Raw genomic sequence first — 20961 nt, 5'->3', positions numbered from 1 at the left:
ATGTTATGTATTTGCATCGTAATCACACTCAATGTACAGCGCTGCATAATATGTTGGCGATTTATACATCACGGACAATAATCTTGGAGACTACCTCACAAGCTTTGTCATTTTACACCCCAAAAGATTCCCTGCAGTAACATCAAACAGGCTTACTGACAGGAAGTGTCACCCCCTATTGTCGGAACAGGACGGGGGGTCAGTGCCACCCCACAGAGACGGCATGTCCACTTCATGGAGGTATAATCATGGCCACACCCTGGGGGTGTTCCCAGCCTTGACGTGTCTTAGCCTGACCCTTATCTGGCTCCTGTCTCTCCTATCACCCTATAACTGCTGTACACACGGGTGGTAGGGGTGCGGCACCCGCTTACTGTTGCTCTGATAGCAAACCAGCAATGACTGGACGTATCTCCCCAAATGCCCGGTGATCAGTATAAAGCAGTCCTGATTGCAACAGCGGGACAGAGCCATCACATCAGGACTGCACCGCTGAAATCAGGATGGTCAGGAAGGGATCGGTATGAAATATCGCCGGACCTATGTTCAATTCCCGACGCCAGAAGACCGGCAGCAGTGAAGATCCCGACAGCTCCAAAGGTATTTACTAACCCTACTCCCCCCTAACCCTCCTTTAGGGGTGCCTAACCCTAACCTACCTCCCTAGTGCCTAACCCTAACCCCCCTCTAAGTGCCTAAACCTAAACCCCCCCTTCCCTTAGCCTAAACCTAACCCTCCCCACCCCATGGTTGTCCACGCCCGGCTTAACTGTGTTCGGTATACCGGGTGTCGGGCTCCCAGCATAGGTCTAATGACAGGCGTCGGGATTTCGACGCCTGTCATTAGTACCTTGCCGGGATTTGAAAGTCGGGAAGCCGGTGGTCGGCATTTCGACCGTTGGCTTCCCGACTGCATCCCGTTAGGAATTATGCAACATAACATGCACCTTAAAAAAAAATTAAAAAGTTCCATGTTCTTAGCTCCAAATGAGTTCCTATAACATGGCCATGGTCGCCATCACTGGTAAGCTCAGTGCATTCTGGGGACACAGCTGTGTATACAAGGCAGCATCTGATTGGATTATTTCAGGTGGGAGGAGAATGGAATTGCTATGGTATAGGGTGCCGCCATGCTTGTTGGTAATATTTTCTTTTTTCTTTTTCACAGGGACAGGAAATTTTTACTCCTAATTTTGGACCACAACAGCTACAGTGTGGCCCATCCAATGCACTGGGGCAACTTCCAGACCTGATAATAGGATAGCTGTTAGTAATGCTCTATAAAGCGGCTTCCATCTTTGGGCGATCCATCCTATAAATGGCGATTGACTTACCGGACATGCTTTAAGAAAATCGCTCGCTGGAGGAGAGTCTGAGACTGTACAGTATCTCCTTGTGATTAGATTATGTGACTTCATCCTGTGTCAGCGCGTGACAGCACAGCATTTATCTGAGTCACAGGTGAATGCTTTCTCCATAGCAGGCCATAAAAGTGAATCACCTCAGAGGGAGCCGTCCATCCTCTGCTGGAGTACGGCTGTATACTCAGAGCTATAAATGATATTAAGGGTGGTTACCGCATGTAAGAGTAACACATTATTATCACCTACTCCTATTCCACTGCAACACCAGTATTTATAATACCTTTCTCCAACGGCACGGACGCCCCTTTAGAAGCTGTGAGGAGTTTTACCATTACTTTCTTTTCATAATTATACGACTCCTTGTCTCCTAGTCGCCCTGCTCAGGACTGTGGGCCTGATTCACTACGGAACGCAACTGCGAATGCAATAGCGATTACACAGCTGCGATAGTATGCTAATCCACTGCGATCGCTATGACGTCGCAGCACTACACAAGGACGCCCACCTTACCTTACACACATGTTTAGCAAGACTGCGAAACCATCGGTACCATCGCAGCCTCACGCACACTTACACAAGCCCTGACCTTACTCAGGAATTGCTTACTTCCATGCACGCTATGAGGGCTCAGGCTGCATAGGGCATCACAGTGGATAATTTATGCACGCCCCTGCAACGGCGTTCAAACGCACTGGCGCGCCTGCGTTCTCCTGACCACCAACCCGTCACCACTCACAAACGGCACTTCCTGTCAATCGCTCTGCGATGGGTCTGCGAAGTCACTGCGATCACAGTCCTGATCGCAGTGTCTGGTTCGCCCCCTGCGATGCATGTAGTAGGCCGCAATCGGCCGATTGCGTGCGTATTAGCAACTACGTTCCATGCTGAATCAGGCCCTGCGTCAATCATCCTCCATTCAGGCTTAAATGGAAGCTGCGCGTAAGTTCAAAAAACATTCATAGCCCCAATTAATTTCTGTTTTTCCTGCCCCATCTATTTATAAACCCAGAGGTGACCGATTTACTGATACACCTGAGATTTATCAGGCTTTAAAAACCAAATATATTCCGCGTCCAAAGTTGTATTATTCTGGGGAGGACGGACGACCCATAATAAACAGCAGTGTATACAGTATGTGGTTTGGTCTATAGCTTACCTTTCTCCCACACAGCTTGCAAATGGCCCCTTTAAGAGAAATTAGATCGTACAGTCTCTGGAAATGTGGTCAGTCTTCTCTATTACAGCCATATCCAGTAATCCTCCTTCTGACCTCCTATATCAGAAGCACTGAGCAAATATCATTCTGTGTATCACAAACATTGTGTTCTATATAAATGCCGTTTATGTTAGCAATCTATTAGGAAGGATTCCAGCTCGGCGGTCTGAATACAGACATACATGAATAACGCATGCTGCACTGTGATTGGTTCATCTGGAGACTGTACGGCAAATATATAGCAGTGGGGCTGTTTTATTACATCCATAACCTGTGTTTCTGTAATAGTACAATAGGGAAGCGGTTCTTGTTGTAATCCCATCATTGTTAATGCCGGTGCAATCCAGCCAGACTGCAGAGACAGCTGTATGAAAGCCCTTGTTTTCATGCTTTTTGTAGCATATAATTTGCATGAGTAAGAAAATGCCTTTAAATGTACTAATATTGTAAATTTATATTTATACTGCTGCCTGGTGCCAATGGCCTATGTTTGATGTTCCCCAGTGGAGTACATTGGGAAGTTCTGTCACCTTGGTCCCAGACCAGTAGTGTACAGCTGAGTCTTCTACTTTCTAACTGGGAGATGATTTTTTTTTGCAACTGAAATGAAAGCTAACGGCTAATGCAGCTAATCACAAAACACTTAGGGGTATATTAGCATCGGGACGCCCGCCGACGCCTTTGCAAAGCCAAGCGACTGCATACAAAACACAGCATCAGCTGCAGACAGATATCGTATTACTGACTTATCATAGTGAATTTTTAGTCTATTTCCAGTATTAGAGACCGTTCACAAGAAAGTTGAAATGTGGCGCATTTTGGCCGATGTCTGCGCATGTGAACACGATTATCACCGCTCAGAGACGCAGTACAGAATTGGAGACAGGGTCTGTGGATTTTAGTGTGCATTCATGGGAGGTAACAGGGGGGTGGTTACGCCAACATAGGCACACAGTAGTTTACAGAGATGGGGAGGCAGAGCCTCCCCTGTCATACTCTTGATATTTGATATAAAAATGAGTAGAATAATACAAAGAAGATATTTATAACTTATAAACATCTTCTTTATTTATTGTAATAATTTTTACAGTTAAAACTCACCAGTTTTGTGGAGCTGGACGAGAGATGAGTCAGCAACAGCTCAGCCTCGCTTCTGTAGTCAGACACTGCTTGCAGAGCTGGGGGCGGGGCGGGGCCACACCACAGGCAGTAAGCTGCACAGAAAGAGAGCTAATAGAGGCATGCCTCGTAGTATGGGGGCGGTGCCTTGAGCACTGATGGACACCTTGATTGTGTCATGTGACCAGGAAGTGCAATGCAGTGTTTAGAGACCAGAGCTCGGCAGCAATACAAGACACAGTGATGCAGGTAAGAGAATCATTGGACACTGAAGCTTAGTGTAGTGAGGGGAGAGTTACAGTGAGTATGGGGTGAGACAGGCTCCCAGCACTCAGACCCATCTCCATGTGTGCCTACCCAGCCATTGACCTCACCGCACCTCACTGGTAGGCTATGGTCAGATGGAGAAACTGCGCCTGCTATCCAAAGACGCACCGATACGGAAATGCACCATCTCAAGATGCTGCAATCAAAAAAAAAATCTTTCTTTTTTTTTTCTTCATTTCTTTTTGGCCACTATATTTTGCTGTCGTTTGGTCTCGAACATTGGAATCTGTTTGATTTTGGTCGTTCTCATAAGTGGTCAAACTAGAAACTGGCACTTCTACGATGGACATATGGTGGGAGCTGCTTCTGCGCACAATTTAAGTAAAAAATGTGGAATTCAGAAAATGTTACATCCCTGAACCAAACTATGATCGATCCACATCAAGCAAAATGCCATTGGCCCGGTCTTGTTACATTACTGTGATTGCTGATAACAAAAATGTCCATTCTAAAAAGTCTTATTTTGGTGTAGGAACGTAGCCTCTGGCTTTAGAGAGACCTGAGTTTTCCTTATGACAGGTGAGACATAACTGAAACAGAAGAATGGGGTTTTTTTTTGTAAAAAAATGAAAAGAAAAGAAAAGTTAATTTATTTGTTTCAGACATTTGTACATATTATGAATTTTACAGCACACATTTCACGTGGTGGGTTAACATTTTAGCTGTCAGTGCCGTTTTGGTATTTCTTTAAAAGGAGTCCATATATTCTTGGCTACAGTACGTCAACATCTGCCCTTCCCCTCATCCCCACGTTGTTAGAGGATTCTTTAGACTGTGCAAGAGTGCGATAACGGGTCCCTTGCCCCGCCCCCTCCCTCCTCCACGCAGTTCTCTCCGCCAGCAATCTTTTACACTTAAATAAATAATTCCTGCTGATGTTCTTCTCTGGGATCAATGGAAAAATAAAATACAATAGAAGTGAAATACAATGGTTTTCTCCTCCCCCAGTAGGTAGCGTGCGGTCAGCTGGTTTCCGGGTCAACGCAGTGATTCTTTGAAGCGAATAAAACCTAGTAATCCTTAATAGCATCTTCAGGGATGAGTGTATTAAACGGACGGTCCCATATAGTGCTAGTGATGCCGAAACCTAGATGGTGGAAGAGACGAGGGCGGTTAGTAACCGGGAACCTTATTGCCATAGAACAATTGTGCAAAGAGAGCCAACAACATGGAAATACTGTAGGTTTTGCGTCATCTTGCAGCATTGTTTAAAGATAGTGCATTGGCCAAGCAGCATTGATCTGTCAACTAACATCCTATAGTCTACATCCCTTCTAGGATTCGCTCATTGATTGTGGCCTGGACGAGGGTTGGGTTCTGAGGCATCTGGCATGAATGTAGTAAAGAACCAAGCAACCTAAAGGTCAGTACATTGTTAAATAGCTGCTAATCCCTAGATGGTCTTTAGCTTTCCAAAATTTCGTTTAATATGCACGTTTTCCTTTGTTTTTGTTCATCCAGTCAAATCTTATTCATAAAATGACATTGTCATACCTTGTCTAAATGTTATATATTTATCGGTTTAATGTAGGTGGTTGTTCATCTTTGGATGGGCTCTAGCAGACAGATTTAGGGGCACCGGCGGGCACAGGAAGTGGCACTGTCACACACACAATATGAGGGTAAGAGTAGACGTTAGTGGGACACAAACAGAAGATGGGACTTCTCATTTATCAACACGTTTTATCATAGGCAACAAGTTTTAAAACTCGATGCGTGTGATAAATGGTGCTACAGCCAATCAGATCCTGACTGTCATCTGTTTGGAAAATGACAGTTGGGAGCTGATTGGCTGAGCACCTTTATCATACGCATCGAGTTTTAAAACTTGTTGCCTATGATAAAACTTGTTGATAAATGGGCCCCCTAAGTGTTTCATGTCACAGGTTACAAAGGGCCCCATGTCCTCCCTCACTGGAGAGTATCTGTATAATAATCCGATGGTCCAGCCCCAGGTTCCTACACAGACCACTGTATGTTGGGCAGATGCAATTATTGTTTTGATTTAATGAGGTATAATTTTACTGAAACATGCTTTACCGCACCCCATCCACCTTTCATAGTACATCACTGATGGAAAGTCCCATAATAAGGAAACTCAGGAGGTGTAAAATGGGGGGAGCGGGTAAACCAATATGAAGCTTCCACCACATACCTGTCTTCTGGTGCTCGAAGTGATGACGCACATGGTAAGACTTGAGCCAGGCGAGGTAGGACCCCTTAGGAGGCGAGCCGTAGTGAAGGTAGTAATGTGTCATGTCATATGCAACATATCCAAAAAGGCCCCCGACAAAGAGGGAGAGCCCCATGACGGGGGGAAGCACTATCTGCAGGAGAACGTATAGGGGTACGATCACAAAAGATGCCGGGATTGGAGGGAACACCAGACGGGAGCTGTCAAACGGAGCCTAGGAGATGAATGAGGAACAAGTATGGTGAATGGTGCCCCAGAGTCACAACTAAAATGCTGTTATAGTGATCACCTCCATCATTTGCACATAGTCACAGTGACAACAAAACAGAATTATAGGAAAACACCACAAAAAAATCTGCTAGAAATACAAAGAACAGAAAAAATTCCACAGTGTAGTCCATGAAGTGTTGGCGGGTGTATAATTTCCTCGTGCGCATGTGTAACCAATCTTTAGGAAAGGAGCAACATCTGCTTTACACCAATCTCGTGGCACTGACCGAGTTATGGGAGAGGGCATACATATAAGAAATGGAGGTCCATGAATGACTGAACTCAGGCGCTGATTCAGACCCGCTCGCTAAGATGCGTTCGCTCGTAGTTGCCCGATTTTCGCAGTCTGTGCATTTGTACGCATTGCAGTGTGCGTGCGCGAACCACATCGAAAGATCAGAATGCGTTCGCTCGCTGCGCATAGACAGCCCAGCAGAGTGAGTGACAGGAGAAGCCGTTTGTGGGTGGTGACAGGGGCTGGCCACTAGAAACGGGGGAGTGGAGGTGCGAACGCAGGCGTGCCTGAGTGTCCTAATGCCGTTTCATAGTACACGTCACCCGGCTGGTTTTTACACTGAAGTGATCGCAGAGCTTGCAGTAGGGTACGGTCAACCTCAAGCGCTGCGATCGCATCCGATGTTACCCGATGTACCGGTGGTTGCATACACTTTGTAGAGATGACGTGCGCAAGTGGGCGTCTTAAGACAGGCTGGTGGGCGTCTGCATTCACAATGCGATCGCACTCTAAGACATAGTGGGCGTGCTAGTGCCTTGCTGTGCGATCGCCCTGCGTCGAAATTTGCATACGCATCGTGCGAGCGAATGCATCTAGCGAGCGGGTCTCAATCAGCTCCTTTAGAATCGGTGGGTACTGTATCTGGCCATAACCTTGTATACACATAAGATGGCTCCTCAAGCGTTAGACGTGTCACATTTAACGGCGTGCGCAAACTATTTCCTGCTATTCTGTCCTTCTGCGAATACAGACAAAAGAAACCTACAGTATGGAAAAGATCAGCTTTCTCTCAATTCAGTACTATTATCTTTCCTACAAAGGGTTGGACTGGCCCACAGGGGTACAGGGGAAATCCCCGGTGGGCCCCACTGCTTGTGGACCCACTCCCCTCATCTAGGTTTCAGGTTCCAGACGTCCAATTATAGATTGTTCCTAAAGACAGTCAGTTATCTGGTAGAGCAGGACCACTGATCTGTATGGGGGCTTGGTTCCCTTCTATAGAAACTACACCAAGATTTGCCTAATGGTTATCCAAGCCTCTGTGGCGGCTGGCCACACCCCCTCTGCTGGCTGGTCACACCCCCTCTGCTGGCTGGCCACACTCCCTCTGCTGGCTGGCCACACCCCCTCTGCTGGCTGGCCACACCCCTTCTGCTGGCTGGCCACACCCCCTCTGCTGGCTGGCCACACCCATGGGCCCCTAACACTGCATTCCCCCGGTGGGGCCTTCATGTCCCAGTCCTACACTATTCCTACTTCACCCTTTAGTGCCTGAGGGGGAGATGTACTAAGCCTTGAAAAGTGATAAACTGGAGAGTGATAAAGGGGGTCATTCAGACCCGCTCGCAAGCGGGTCGATGTTCCCCACTGCGCATGACGGAGGGAGCTCCGTCGTGCGCATGCGCGAGACCCGACGAGCGACAGGCTTTTCATCGCTCCGGGTCTCGCACCAAAGGGGGCGTGCTGTCGATGTTGATTGACAGCACGCCCCCTTTGGTGGGCATGCCGGGGGCGTGCCTGCCAGACGGAGGCGTTCCCATGTCAGTGGGAGTGATTTTGGCTCTGATAGAGCCAAAATCACTCCAGGGCTTGTGGCAGGGAGACCCTACCGCAGGGTCTCCGTCGCAAGTCCGATGGTCGCGATGGTCAAGACCATCGCGACCATCTTTTGGCCGCTCGCATATGCTGTGGGTGGTCACCCACAGCTATGCGGGCGGCCAGGAGGCCACTCCATTTTCTTGGAGGAGGGCCCTGATTCAGAGCGAGCGTTCTGCTCAGAGCGTTCAGCTCTGAATCAGGGCCAAAGTACCAACCCATCTGCTCCTAACTGTCAGTTTACAGGCTTTGACAAATGACAGGAGCTGATGGATTGGTATTTTATCAGTCTCCACTTTATCACTTTTCAAGGCTTAGTGCATCTGTTATACATTTCACTTTCTTGCTGTCTATGTATCTGTGACACTTTCTGGAATCGTACTGTACATTTTTCTGCTTTGGTCTTTGCTATCCTGATTTCCTATTCACATTTCTAGTTTTTTGTTTTTTTCAGGCCCTTTTTTAGTTTAAACAATTTAAAGCTAAGTTTCTTTTCCTTTATCACCTAAAATGCCCTGTTTGTCCTCTTTGCTGGTACTTCAGAGTGCGCTTATTACAGTCTAGGGAACGTCCGTGTTTCTCTGAGAGGTGCAGACTTTTCCCTTCTAAAACTCATTTTTGTAGCTTAAATACAAAATGTTTTAATTGAAATTCAAGTCAGTTGTTACTAAGTTGTAATCACTGTTCGCTAATTACCCCTCCCCTGTACATTAGATATAATATCTGCTCTGTACAAAGTCTGGCAGACCTCTCGCTCTATAGGGAAGGGCCGGTATCTGTGACATTACATAAGCAGTCTTTCTGTGCCAGAGGTGACAGATTCCAGCAATTGGAGGCTACCATCCCAAGGGCCCCGCTCTGCTATTCAGACCGTGATGGCGGGTAGGCAGCCAATCCCTGATCCAAACTGTGGGTCTCATTCAGACCTGCTCGCAAGCGCCTATGCGCTCGCAAGCGGGTCGATGTTGAGGCCCTGTGCACGCGCAGCTGCCGCACTGCGCGTGCGCAAGCCCCGGAGCGAGAAATTCTCTCGCTCCGGGACTCACTACAAAAGGGGCGGCTGTCGGTGGTGATCGACAGCTCGCCTGCCATTTGGGGGCGGCCCCATTGACATCATTCGTGATGTCAGTGGTGAGCTTCCGGCTCTAATAGAGCCGAAAGCTCACTGGGGCTTGCGGTAGACGAGACCCTACCAGAAGGGTCTCATCGCAAGCCCCGATGGTCGCGATGGTCTTGACCATCGCGACCATCAACCTGGCCGCTCGCTAAAGCTGTGGGTGGTCTCTTCACCTAGAAGCGGCCGCCCTCATTCAGATCGAGCGCTCGCATTTTGCGAGCGGCTCTGAGTGAGGTCCTGTATCCATACATTAAAGTTATGTAATGAGAATAATTGCACCTTCCTGACAGTTGCCAGGAAAACCTTGTACAGCGCGGAAGCATCACATGGTTTTGCACATACAATGTAACCTCTGTTATCAGCAATTGTCCACTGGCGCGCGCCAACGTCCTCACCTTATGGTGCTGCCCGTGCAGCATGAAGTGCAGGGTGATGAGGAAGTAGTTGCTGGCGGGAGGGTGCATGTGGAATATATATCTGTGAATTCCGTATTCCATGAGAGTCCAGACCATCATCCCAGCGAAGAAGAGCGGAAAGAAGAGCAAGACTGGGATAGGGATCGAGTATTCTGGCGAGGTAAGGATTGCAGAAATGAGCAGCTGGACGGATGCTACAGTAATATAGAACTTTATTTACACAAATCACATAACTTTCCAGGAACAGAGTCTTGCTGACAGACAGTGGCGGCCCCAGAAGTGGTGCGGCAGCACAGTACAAAATTCAAATAGGTGAGCCACACCAACTGCCACCCCAAACGATGCCAAGCCTCGCCGGCCAGGACTCACTGGCAGTTGGTATGGCTCCTCTATCTGAATTTTGGACGGCGCCACAGCCTCACCTGTGGAGCCTCCACTGCTGCTAGATATATTGCTTACCCACCAATACACTCCTTCAATTCAGCGCAATGTACGGCTGTACACATTACCATTTCATACGGTAGGTAATCTTCCTTTGTTTCCTGCGCTACTTTATGTGGTGTGAGAACCGGGTCGCAGAGTGCCTACGCCTGACCAATCCAGCTGCGCTCACATCGCGGTGAATGGAATTGCCTCTATATTCAGAAGTCATTATGGGTTTGCCCTATCTAAACTGGGTGTGGCCATGCCCAAATGGCCAGTGGGGAGAGGAGCTGTTCAGGTAGATGAGGGATTGTAGCCTACATTGTCCCGATTTTCCAATCTGAACCGTTGGCAGGTACTGTATGCTTATATCTTAGCTAATAAGTGTTTCTTATCCTCATCTACAGTCTGGGTTCCGAGCTCTGGCCACGGTCTTCCGCCAAACCACTGGTGCCATGGGAATTGCCACTGATTTCAATGGTCATAACATGCTCCAGTTACTATATATTATAAAACTTCTTTGTAGCCCACCCTATGGCCAATGTATGACTTGTACCCGGCATACCACCCACCTTGGCATCGAGGTATATAGATAGATACATTACATACCTTTGGTGAATGATGCAAAAAGCCTGGTCTCCCCCCGAGACAGTTCTGTGAGACAATACCAGGTTAAATAGATGACGACTGGAGCCCAAACCGCCAACACGATGTACCTGGACGGGGAGAAGCAGAGTCACCTTTCTGTGGTATTATAGCCGTAATCTATTCTTTACTAACAGGTTCTCCATAGGTCCTGAACCTGTGACTCCGGGATATACATAGTCCTGACGATGCTAGTGTGGAATCACAGACAGAAATAAATGTACAATAATACTTTAATGGCCCTTAGTATGTTTCAGTAACATTAATTCTGAGGCTAGATGTGACCGTAACAAACCATAAATATCTATAGACCTCCTGACTATTGGACTGGTCACTGTGTTGAGTTTGCACCCTCTGATATCATTACTATGAGTAGTGCTCAGGTAATATAGCCAGCAGCTGCCGCCATTATACATCCTGGTAGATGGAGGGCCTGATTCACTACCGATCGCAACTGCAATTATGCACACAATTGCCCGTTTGTTGAATTCTGCGCATGCATGGCAGTGTGCGAGCCGGCCACTGCGATCGGGACTGCAGGGACTACGCAGACCCATCACACAGTGATTGGCAGGAAGTGCTATCTGTGGGTGCTGAAGGGTGGGCGGTCGGGGAAACGCAGGCGTGCCAGTGCGTTTGAACGCCGCTGCAGGGGCGTGCATAACTTATCCACTGCGATGCCCTACGCAGCCTGAGCCCTCATAGCGTGCGTTGTTAGCAATTTCTGAGTAAGGTCAGAGCTTGGGCAAGTGTGCGTGAGGCTGCGATGGTACTCGATTGTCCCGATGGTTTCGCAGTCTTGCTAAACATTACGGATGTGTGTAAGGTAAAGTGGGCGTCCTTGTGTTATGCTGCAGCGACGTTGCGATCGCAATGAATTTGCATGCTATCGCTGTGGAACCGCATGCGTAATCGTTAGTGAATTCTATGCTCATTAAATTACTGAAACATGGGAGTAACCAAACTGTCCCATCTGTTCCCATCCTACAGATCTTTACTCTCCACTTCCGAATGGAGAGAAATCGGTCTCAGTGCAAATATGATGGGGTCAGATGGCTTCGGACGGCTCTTCGGAGAGTTCTGAAGTATAAGAAATAGGAATCTCTCTTGCTGTGCAGCAATGGGAATGTATCCTTTCTCTGCATAAAATGCAGATGGGAACAAGGGAGCGATTGTTTGTGAACAGTCGCAGAAGTCGTTGTTTGCTGGGATATGTCTACAAAGACTTTATCATATCCTGGGTTTTGCGAGGAGATTTCTCCTGCGCAGAAGCAGGGTCACTTTTTCATACCATCACTAATTAATAGGCTGTATGAGGTGTTTGAACGCAAATGAATTATGCCTTATAGGTCTTACATTGCCAAAACGCACCATGATGACTGGGGGCTCAACTGAAAGCATAACCCCCCGAACGGCGCACCCAAAAAAGACAAAACCAAGTCTGACTATAGGTGATCTGCATGCACACGTGAAACTGCTCCGAGGAGAATCAGAGCTATTAGCGTGTAGCTCCTAGGCGTGTTCCCGTATCTTGGAAGCAAATTACTGTGTCCGTCCTGTACCTCAGCTTCACTTATGATGTTTGTCAGACTTAAAAGTAGGACAAAGGAAAGGTAACAGGAAATGGGGGAGAGACGGGGAGATTGTAAAAAGTGAGAGACTGATGCGGACCCAGAGAAACTACAGATGTGGAGGGAAAAATAGGGTATAGCATGGAAAAGAGGTTTTTGATGTGTAACGAGTCTCTATATCACAGGTTCTCAAACTCTGTCCTCAGTACCCCAAACAGTGCATGTTTTCCAGGTCTCCTCACAGAATCACAAGTGAAATAATTATCTCCAACTGTGGATCTTTAAAAATGTGTCAGTGAGTAATGACCACCTGTGCACCTGTGTGACATGGGAAATGTGTCAGTGAGTAATAAATACACATGTGCACCTGCTGGGTGACCTGGGAAATGTGTCAGTGAGTAATGAGTACACCTGTGCACCTGCTGGGTGACCTGGGAAATGTGTCAGTGAGTAATGAGTACACCTGTGCACCTGCTGGGTGACCTGGGAAATGTGTCAGTGAGTAATGAATACACCTGTGCACCTGCTGGGTGACCTGGGAAATGTGGCAGTGAGTAATGATTACACCTGTGCACCTGCTGGGTGACCTGGGAAATGTGTCAGTGAGAAATGAGTACACCTGTGCACCTGCTGGGTGACCTGGGAAATGTGACCAGTGTGAGGTCCTGAGCACCAAATGTCATAAATCCAATATGAATAATAGACTTCCACTGTCTAATGCCGGGTACACACTGACAGATATATTGGCCAATCAATTGATCGGCCAATATATCTGCTACCCGTCGGCCAATGTGTACCCGCGATATGTCGGTGAACGTCTTTGGGACAAGCCCCCGACACACCTCCTGGTCGCCTGGACCCGCAGCCAGACACAGATGATGGCCGTTCAGTGTGTATGAATGACCATCATCTGCAGATATATCTGTATAGTGTGTAACCACCTTAAGAAATGGCTTTGTTTGCACTGCAGATAAGAGCAGGGTGATACCTCCTAGGAAAGTCCTCGTAACAGGTCACATTCGCTGCCACAATGTAAGAGAGGCACAAACAAAGGTATATAAGTTTTGTCTGTCATCAATGCATTAATATGTCTCCCACACTACTAATAATTGTACATTCATGTAGATCGATGACTTCTAGAGGATGAGTCACCTGCAGTTTGTAAAGAGTCTGAAGTTTAGTGGGACGATCCCCATTACCGTTGTGGCTTACGGATTGGGAGGTGCGGGTGGTTGAATCAATTCACATTCTGCCCGATACTAGTCACCTCTGTTGTTGGAAGGTATCTAATTCATGTCTAAAAGGCTTCCTGGGAACGATGGGATGTACAGCTAAGAGGACCACTTACCAGGCAGTCTTGGAACACCATTCCACAAAGTCGGACTGGAAGAGCCGTATGGGCCGGTCCACTGGTTGGTGCACCCATTCTTCATATTTCTCCCGCAGGTTACCGACCTGCCAAAGCAGGGGCTTCTCCCAGTCCACCAAATCCTGAAAGAGGAAATTATATCGTCACACACTAAAAGTGTAGGTGATCTGCAAGCACCGTCCTCATACATAGTACAAAGGTTTGTGTACATTATTGACAGGGGGCCTGATCCATTACGGAACGCAACTGCAACGGAATGCAATAGTGATTGCGCAAGCACTTCAACTGCGATAGTATGCTAATTCCTTGCGATCACAATGCCATCGCAGCACTACACAGGGACGCCCACCTTACCTTACACACATCCGTAATGTTTAGCAAGACTGCGAAACCAACCTGAAACATGGAGTACCATCGCAGCCTCACGCACACTGGCACAAGCTCTGACCTTACTCAGGAATCGCTAACTTCCACGCACACTATGAGTCCTCAGGCTGCGTACGGCATCGCAGTGGATAATTTATGCACGCCCATGCAACGGTGTTTGAACGCACTGGCACGCCTGTGTTTCGCCGACTACACCTCCGTCACCTCCCACAAACGGCACTTCCTGTTACACTCTGCGATGGTTCTGTGTAGTCACTGCAATCGCAATCCCGATCTCCATGGCTAGTTCATGGACGCGCAGAGTGATGCATAAGCATGGCGGTATGCAACAGTCGGCCGATTGCGTGCGTATTAGCAACTGCACTACTTGCTGAATCAGGACCAGTGTGTTTAATGGACTATCTCAGTCTTCCTTGCAACATACAGAAGTAAACTAATTACCAAGTGAAATCAGCACTTGTCACAAACTGAGGGGCACAAGTCCCATTAATTACATTAGGTTTTGGACTTTCAGCATTTAGGGGTAATTCACAAACTTTAAGAACCGGCCTAAATCCTTCTGATTTATACTGCGCTAACTTTACACATTTACACAGTCATTGTGGCTGCATGTAGTGAACAAAGAGATTAGAGGGGGGGGGGAGTTGTGACATTCCAGCCTATTATCTTTCCAAACTGAATCGATACATGTCAACTGAAATCTCCAACTCACAAGTAAATAGGTAAGAAGCAACATAAATATACCGTATGCTAAAAGTTTCTGCCAAAAGCCAGTAGAATAGTGAACTATAATTTTCAGAACATTTATCACTCTGAGGATGTGACCTAAAAGAAGAAACGCGTCGGGTCACCTTTCAACTCTACAGCTTGCAAAAAGATTTGTTGGCAGTTGGAAGCCAGAGTCCGGGTGAAAGGTCTGTTCGCTGGCGGAAGCGTAGGATCAATAAATAAATGACGTCTGGTTTGGGACACTCTCTGAAGTAGCCCAGTGAGTTACTATACTGCCATCAGATCAGGGTTACGCTGGTCAGACTATGCTGGACTACAACTCCTATCATGTAAGGCCACGCCTGAGGTGTAGACTCCTAGTGAATGTACGGCATTAGATTACGGTTCTTGTAACAGGGATTAGGACACATTGTGCTTTATCGTCAACATCCTACATGACCCTTAGACCCAATAAGGACCATCTGTCCATGTGACATGCACGGCAGATTTAACCACTTCCGCCATTGTGCATCGCAGATTTATTTGTATAGGAGTTTATGGGAGGAAAGCTTTGTGTTTGATCTACATACTGTACCGCACAATTTTATTCCGTTCTCGGCCACTCAACGCTGGCATCTATTTATATGTCCTTTGTTTGCGTCTCACCTGTTCCTGAATGACGACACGAGAACCGCAGCCCTCGCTTAGTTATCGGATGCACACTTTTGTTGTTGATGGTCTCGCCATAGGTCAGGGGTTCCCAACCACGGTCCTCAAGGCACACTAACAGTCCAGGTTTTGAGGATAGCCATACTGGAGCACAGGTGACTTAATTAGTACCTCAGTTATTTTGATTTAACCATCTGTGCTCAAACCTGGATATCACCAAAACCTGGACTGTTAGTGTGCCTTGAGGGCCGAGGTCGAGAATCACTGCCATTGGTTCGCCATTCCAGGGCTTGGGTAGTGATGTCATTGATGAGGCACTTTGTACCTCATTACATCCCTATATGAAAAGGGTACGGTTTGTACTCACCCCGTGCGCTCCTATACAGATGTGTCCTTATACACTCATGCTGAAGTCTCACCAAGCGGCCTTTCTCAGTGCGTCAGGTACCGTGCGACTCAGCTTAAATGTGCGTCTCAGTCGCAATCAAATGCAACAAAATCGCTTTGTGAGACTGAGGGCTGTATTCAGAGGCGGCCGTACGGTCTACGACCGCCTGGATGCTTGTCTAGTGCGCATGCGCACGAGGGAGCCGGCTCCTTGGTGCGCATGCGTGAGACCCGCTACGACCGACAGCGCCGGTCGTAGCGGGGGTCTTTCCAAAGGGGGCGAGCTGTCGATGTTGATTGACAGCTCACCCCGTTTGGAAGGCGGGCCGGGGGGGTGGCAGCCCAAACGGAGGCGTTCCCATGGGAACGCCTGCCGATTGGGGGAGGCCCCACTGACATCACTAGTGATGTCAGTGGAGAGCTTCCGGCTCTGACAGAGCCAGAAGCTCTCCGGGGCTTACGACAAGTGAGACCCTACCCTAGGGTCTCGTCGTAAGCCCCGATGGTCGCGATGGTCAATGACCATCGCGACCATCACCCTAGCGGTCGTTAGAGCTAACAGCCTAACGACCGCAACAGAGGCGGGCGGTCAGGATGCAAGTGGCCGCCCAGTTTCTGAGCGACCACTTACATCCTCCGACCGCCTCTGAATGAGGCCCTGAGACTTTGTTCATATTTAAAACTAGCTGAAGTACCCGTCGTTACCCAGGTTTAAATCTTCAAATTGTTAAGTTATCAATGAGTTGGATGTAACGGTCAACATTTTAAAAATAATTAGCAGCTTAGTAGCTCTTCAAACGCAAGTCCGGCCCGGCTCACTCCGCAGTGAGGTCCAATCGGGACCCCAACCACTCCATCAGGCATCCCTGACCAATTGCCACCAATCTGTGAAGTTTTCATCCAAATCCATCCAGTGGAAGGTCCAGAACAGGCTTCCCGGGTCATAGTTCTGCCCAGCGTACACCAACGGGAGGTCCGACTGGGACCCCAACCCCCCTAGTATGACTTCTGGGCTAATGTTACCACTCTGTGATGTTTTTGTCCAAATCCATCCAGTGGAAGGTCCAGAACAGGCTTCCCGGGTCATAGTTCTGCCCAGCGTACACCAACGGGAGGTCCGACTGGGACCCCAACCCCCCTAGTATGACTTCTGGGCTAATGTTACCACTCTGTGATGTTTTTGTCCAAATCCATCCAGTGGAAGGTCCAGAACAGGCTTCCCGGGTCATAGTTCTGCCCAGCGTACACCAACGGGAGGTCCGACTGGGACCCCAACCCCCCTAGAATGACTTCTGGGCTAATGTTACCACTCTGTGATGTTTTTGTCCAAATCCATCCAGTGGAAGACTGAGAACAGGCTCCAACTGGACCAGGTCACATTGGTTTCTTCCCAATCGGTGCAGGGGTGCCCGAATGCAAAACCAGACAGACGGACAGACAGACAGACCAATGCATTTTATATATACAGTAAGATAAATTGTGTCAGTAGCTTGTGGGTGACGCTCAGCGGAATATTATATACATACAGAGAAGGAAAAGGCATCTTCTTACGGGGCACTTGTGCTAACAATCTATTCTTATCTTCTAATTAGAACTGTGTGATATATAAAAACTAATAGTGGTGGCATGGGGCAGAGTAAACCGTTACTGAATCGTGTGGCTGCCCGTATTAAGGGTACAATAATAATAGTAATAATTCAAATCTTTATCATCAATCTAATGTCACTTAGTATATAGTCACAATCACACAGAACGGCCCAGGTATAGGTTATATCATCTGTCACGTCTGGCGACACCGTAGTGACTGGATGATGTGAGGGTCTGATTACACAACGTTAGCCATTATTGGGATGTAGTTATGAGACCTTCAATCCCGACGTTGGAATCCCGACAAGGGAATTAAGATAGGATTCAAAGTACCGACGCCAATCTTAACTCTGACGCCGGAATCCAGGAGGAAGCGTGCCCGAACGAGGGGGGGTAGGTAAGTTAGCAGGGTTAGTGGTAGGTTTTGGGGGAGGGAGGTTAGGGTTAGGCACCCCTAGGGGGGAGGGTTAGGGTCAGGCACCACTGGGGGGGGGGGGGAGTTAGGGTAGGCACTAAGAGTGGAGGGTTAGGTTTAGGCACAAAGGGGGGACACTTAGGTTTAGGCACTAATGGGGAGGGTTAGGGTGTGGGGTGGGTTAGGCTACAAGAAGTTAGGGTTAGGGGAGGAAGGGTAAGTATACTTACCCTATCCCTGTTGGGATACCAACCAATCGGGATGCCACCGTTGGTATTGTGACAGGAGGAATCCCGACACCGGGCATTACATACCTATCCCCTATTGTTGATCATAGTTAGTGAGGGTTTGTTGAATATGGTGTAATAGAAGGTATTGTGAGAAGCAGCTGAGCGATGTATCACACAGTTAGACATATGGAGCCTCGTGCTGGGTTTAGTCGTAAACGCGTTTTGCAGAGTTATTCCCCTGAAACTTTTTTTTGTACTAGGTGTGCGCAGTATTATTATTATTATTATCCTTTATTTATATGGTGCCTCAAGTGTTCCGCAGCGCCTTACATGGTACATAAACAGATCATTTGGCAAGCGACTTACAGTACAGTACAATACAAAATAGGACGAGGACATGGATATTATACATTGCTACATTAATAATTAGTGTTATACCCACATATGCAACAGAGCGTAAGATGAAAGTAAAGTAAGGAGAAGCACATGAGGGAAGAGGGCCCTGCTCGTGAGAGCTTACATTCTAAGGGGAGGGGCAGACAGACAGGAGTGACACAGAAGGGGAGGGGCAGACAGACAGGAGTGACACTGAAGGGGAGGGGCAGACAGACAGGGGTGACACAGAAGGGGAAGACAGGGAGGAGTGAGACAGAAGGGGAGGGACAGACAGACAGGGGTGACACAGAAGGGGAGGGACAGACAGACAGGGGTGACACAGAAGGGGAGGGACAGACAGACAGGGGTGACACAGAAAGGGCAGGGGCAGACAGACAGGGGTGACACAGATGGGGAAGGGCAGACAGACAGGGGTGACACAGATGGGGTAGATAGGGAGGAAAGAGCATGAGGTGGGTTAGGATGAGAGCTGGAAGGCTATGATGAAGTAGTGGGGTCTTGAGAGCCCGTATGAAGGATTGTAGAGAGGTGGAGAGTCTGATGGGAAGAGGGAGAGAATTCCGAAGGTCGGGAGCAGCACGGGCAAAATCTTGGAGGCGGGAGTGGGAGGAAGTAATCAGTTGGCATGAGGGGCAGCGTGTGAATAAGCCCTTAGCAGTAGAGGTGGGTACTGTATGTCTCAGGGCCTGATTCAAAGACAGTCGCAATGCCGAAGTTTTTTTTAAAATGGACGATTTTTTTTAAACTGCGCATGCACATAAGTCACACTGCGATGGTACTGATGGCGAGGGTTTATTCGCACAGCGACTGACAGACAGGGACCATTTGGTGTATTCTTATTAGCAAGTCCGGATTGGTTCCTGTTGAGCAAACCCCAATCCTGCCTAATCCTTACATCTCCCTATTTACTTTTTTCTTTTGTTTAAACCAAGTGTTTCACAGACATTATATTATACAGTATGTATGTAGATGTGTGTACATGTATATAGGTATATACATACATAGGGACGAACAGTCAGTCACTCCCTTACATGTACTGAATATTACATTATACAGATATAATAGTGCTGGGTGTAGTAGGTAAAGTTTTAGATTGATCTCTGTGCACCAGAGACTGTGTGACCCCTGACCCCAGCATCCAGTCACATGTTACACAGTGGCGTATCCATCAGATGTATGCGAGTCCAGGGGGCCCTGCGTCGCTCACCCTGCAGCGACCCCAATCGCCACTCTGGAAGCCTCTCTATACTGTTCCGGAGGCGCCATCTATCTGGCGATATAGTCTGAAAGATGGCTCCGCACAGGCGCAGCAAAGCCTTTAGGCGCTGTGCCAGAGTCTGTGCTCTCTACTGCGCAAGCGCCATCTTTCAGACTATGGGCTCTATGTACTAAGCCTTGTATAGAGATAAAGTACCAACCAATCAGCTCCTAACTGTCATGTTACAGGCTGTAAATGTAAAAATGACAGTAAAGAGCTGATTGGTTGGTACTTTATCTCTCTCCAAGGTTTAGTACATAGACCAATATATCACTGGAAAAACAGGGCCACCCAGGAACAGGTATGGGAGCAGAATGCTGCACATGGGACCCCATCCAGCCCTTAAAACTCCCCCCTGGTATTACAATATGACTTTCAGGATAGTTGGCAATCTTGAAATAATGCTCTATTGTCAGTACGTGGTTATTGGAAAGCAGTAGGGAACCGGCACCATAATGAATGGCAATCTGTGAGGCCTAGAGAGCAATATGTGTGGTCTTCTTACCGTCTCTGGATTAAAGGTTTTAAACTGAACTCCGGCCATGGTACTGGCGTGGCTCGGTGCAGCCGTGTACTGTTTTACTCGCTCTCTCAGGTGCTGGAAGAGAGTAAGAGTTGGAAAACCATAAGTATTGTGTGTTAGTAATATTGCTAATAACATACAGTATACCACATTACTGCAATACCATAGACCAACTTATTACCAATACAATCTACCATCCCAGTGGTTCTCAAACTCGGTCCTCAGGACCCCAAACAGGTCACGTTTTCCAGGTCACCTAGCAGGTGCCCAGGTGTGTTCATTACTCACTGACACATTTCCCAGGTCACCCAGCACGTACACAGGTGTGTTCATTACTCACTTACACATTTCCCAGGTCACCCAGCAGGTGCACAGGTGTATTCATTACTCACTGACACATTTCCCAGGTCATCCAGCAGGTGCACAGGTGTAGTCATTACTCACTGACACATTTCCCAGGTCACCCAGCAGGTGCACAGGTGTATTCATTACTCACTTACACATTTCCCAGGTCACCCAGCAGGTGCACATGTGTATTC

At 47.9% G+C, this 20961-nt stretch overlaps 1 protein-coding gene across 1 annotated transcript in view; it reads right to left on the bottom strand.

The window, feature by feature from the left end:
- Nucleotides 1-4593: 4593 nt before the first annotated feature.
- Nucleotides 4594-20961, bottom strand: part of FA2H (fatty acid 2-hydroxylase) — a 94466-nt gene continuing 78098 nt past the window's right edge. Inside the window, exons 2-7 of the mRNA XM_088476783.1 lie at nucleotides 20405-20497; nucleotides 13842-13984; nucleotides 10887-10993; nucleotides 9834-10006; nucleotides 6182-6434; nucleotides 4594-5113 (exon numbers count right to left, since the gene is read on the bottom strand). Of these exons, the coding sequence (XP_088332909.1) occupies nucleotides 5037-5113; nucleotides 6182-6434; nucleotides 9834-10006; nucleotides 10887-10993; nucleotides 13842-13984; nucleotides 20405-20497 (846 nt within the window). The 3' untranslated portion in view covers nucleotides 4594-5036. The remainder of the gene's footprint in view (nucleotides 5114-6181; nucleotides 6435-9833; nucleotides 10007-10886; nucleotides 10994-13841; nucleotides 13985-20404; nucleotides 20498-20961) is intronic.

Source organism: Taudactylus pleione, unplaced genomic scaffold (assembly GCF_031769625.1).
Source record: "Taudactylus pleione unplaced genomic scaffold, aTauple2 ptg000194l, whole genome shotgun sequence".
In the NCBI taxonomy this organism is placed as follows: domain Eukaryota; kingdom Metazoa; phylum Chordata; class Amphibia; order Anura; family Myobatrachidae; genus Taudactylus; species Taudactylus pleione.
Note: the sequence above shows the minus strand (reverse complement) of the source record. Positions and strands in the feature narration are given on the sequence as shown.